Consider the following 1,873-nt stretch of genomic DNA (forward strand, 5'->3'; position numbering starts at 1 on the left):
GTGGAACACCCAAAGTATCAGATACAATGTTAAACGGTAAAGAGAGGAAACGATTCAAAATGCAATAGACAGTAAATACTCATTTGTGACAAACATTGACAACAAAAAAATTTACTTGGAAACATCCTCGCCACAATTTAGAGTGCGGGCTGCAGAGTGTGGATTGCCATGTGCTGGTGCCGGTGCAATGCAGAGTGCAGAGAGAGTGTGAGAGAGTGCAGAGTGTTGCTAACTACCGAGTGCGGAACTATGGATTTGAGGAAGTGCGGCTGGGCGGAACTGCAGATTTGAGGAAGTGCGGCTGGGGCTGCGGGCTTGGAGACTTGGAGTTAGAGTTTAGGTATCTCAATTTGAGGTATTTTAGTGAACGGGTTGGGTATGGGTAGGGGTTAAAAATTATAGTGTTAAGTGATGCAGTCAGTTTGGGTTGAAAAGTTTTCAACCCAATTTGAACCAACCCACAAACAAAATCGACCCGAACCGCTAATTTTCGATCGGTTCGGTCGGTTTTTTTGGTTTGGACCAAACCATGCACAACCCTAATTTCCTATAAAGTTAGGAACTCATTTTCATGTTTTGATCCAAACAAAAGAATAACAATAAACAAGAAAAGTAATATTTTTTAAATTCCATAAACTTCTCCTACATATTTTTATAGAAATACAATGAAATTAATTTATTGATAATTTTCATTTTCCTTTTCCTTTTTTTATAGAAATCGAACCAAATAACCCCTTAGATTTGTATCATGATGACTCAAAATATTTTACTTTCTCTATACCCCAATTTAAGAAGAATCAAATTATATAGATGTACCCCAATTTAAGAAGAAAATTCCCCCCTGCCCCTCACTCACCCGGTCCGAACAAAGGGGAAACCTCCCTTCTCTCTAAAAATTACTTCCGTCTAAAAAACCGCTTTTTCCCTCCAACATCCCCCAAAATTTCAAACCTCAACCTCCAACAATCAATCCAAAATTTCAAAAAAACCTCCAACAATCGATTCAAAATTCCACCAAAAATTGAATTTATGAAATGCCCATCCGCTCCTCAGTCTCCATTATGATATCCCTCCTCTCCTCTTCACTCCCCTTTCACCATCGCCAACCCTTTCGTCTCTCCTGTGACCCTCGTTATTTAACAAAGCCCCGCTTTAGTCTTCCCATAAAGCTGAGATCTTTGCACTCAACCGTCAGATCCCACTTCAGTATGCCCATCAACGGATTGGATCGGTCAGGGGAAGCCCGGTGCTCGTCGGGCGAAATTCACGTGATCATCGGCCCGATGTTCGCCGGGAAGACCACGGCGCTGCTTCGCCGGGTCCAGGGTGAAGTTGACATAGGAAGGTAAATTTATGACCAGGCCTCATTTTCGTTCGAATTTGTTAGCGGGTCCTAGTGCAGGTTATGTAGCTTGTGGAAAGATTATTATTATTATTATTATTATTATTATTATTATTTAGTTTGGCAAGGGAACTTCCCACAAAATTAAATTCAGGGTGCTCCCTAAGAGAGTCGAACCTGAGACCCTGGAGCGATACTCATTGACAGGCTACAAGCTTGCGGAAAGATTTAGTCTTTGCATTTTTTACGGTACATGGTTTCATAATGGTGGATTTCAAAATACATTAATTCATTATGGGTTACAAGTTTAATATTTGGTAAATTACACTAAACCCCCATCAACTTTCAAAAGCACACAAAACCCTCATGGATTTTTTGGAATTGCAGAAAATCCCCATGAACTTTCTGAGTTTTGTAAATAAGCCCCATAAATTAGAACTGAAAAACAACATAAAAAGATATTTTGAAAGTTCATGGGGGTTCACTGTAATTTACCTCAAAGTTTTTTTTTTTTGGGGGGGGGGGGGGGGG

The 1,873-nt window shown here is 40.2% G+C and overlaps 1 protein-coding gene across 1 annotated transcript in view; it reads left to right on the plus strand.

Moving 5' to 3' along the window:
* Positions 862-1,873, plus strand: part of LOC109822130 (thymidine kinase-like) — a 5,071-nt gene continuing 4,059 nt past the window's right edge. Inside the window, exon 1 of the mRNA XM_020388292.1 lies at positions 862-1,345. Within this exon, the coding sequence (XP_020243881.1) occupies positions 1,035-1,345 (311 nt within the window). The 5' untranslated portion in view covers positions 862-1,034. The remainder of the gene's footprint in view (positions 1,346-1,873) is intronic.

This window comes from Asparagus officinalis, chromosome 8, assembly GCF_001876935.1.
Source record: "Asparagus officinalis chromosome 8, Aspof.V1, whole genome shotgun sequence".
In the NCBI taxonomy this organism is placed as follows: Eukaryota; Viridiplantae; Streptophyta; class Magnoliopsida; order Asparagales; family Asparagaceae; genus Asparagus; species Asparagus officinalis.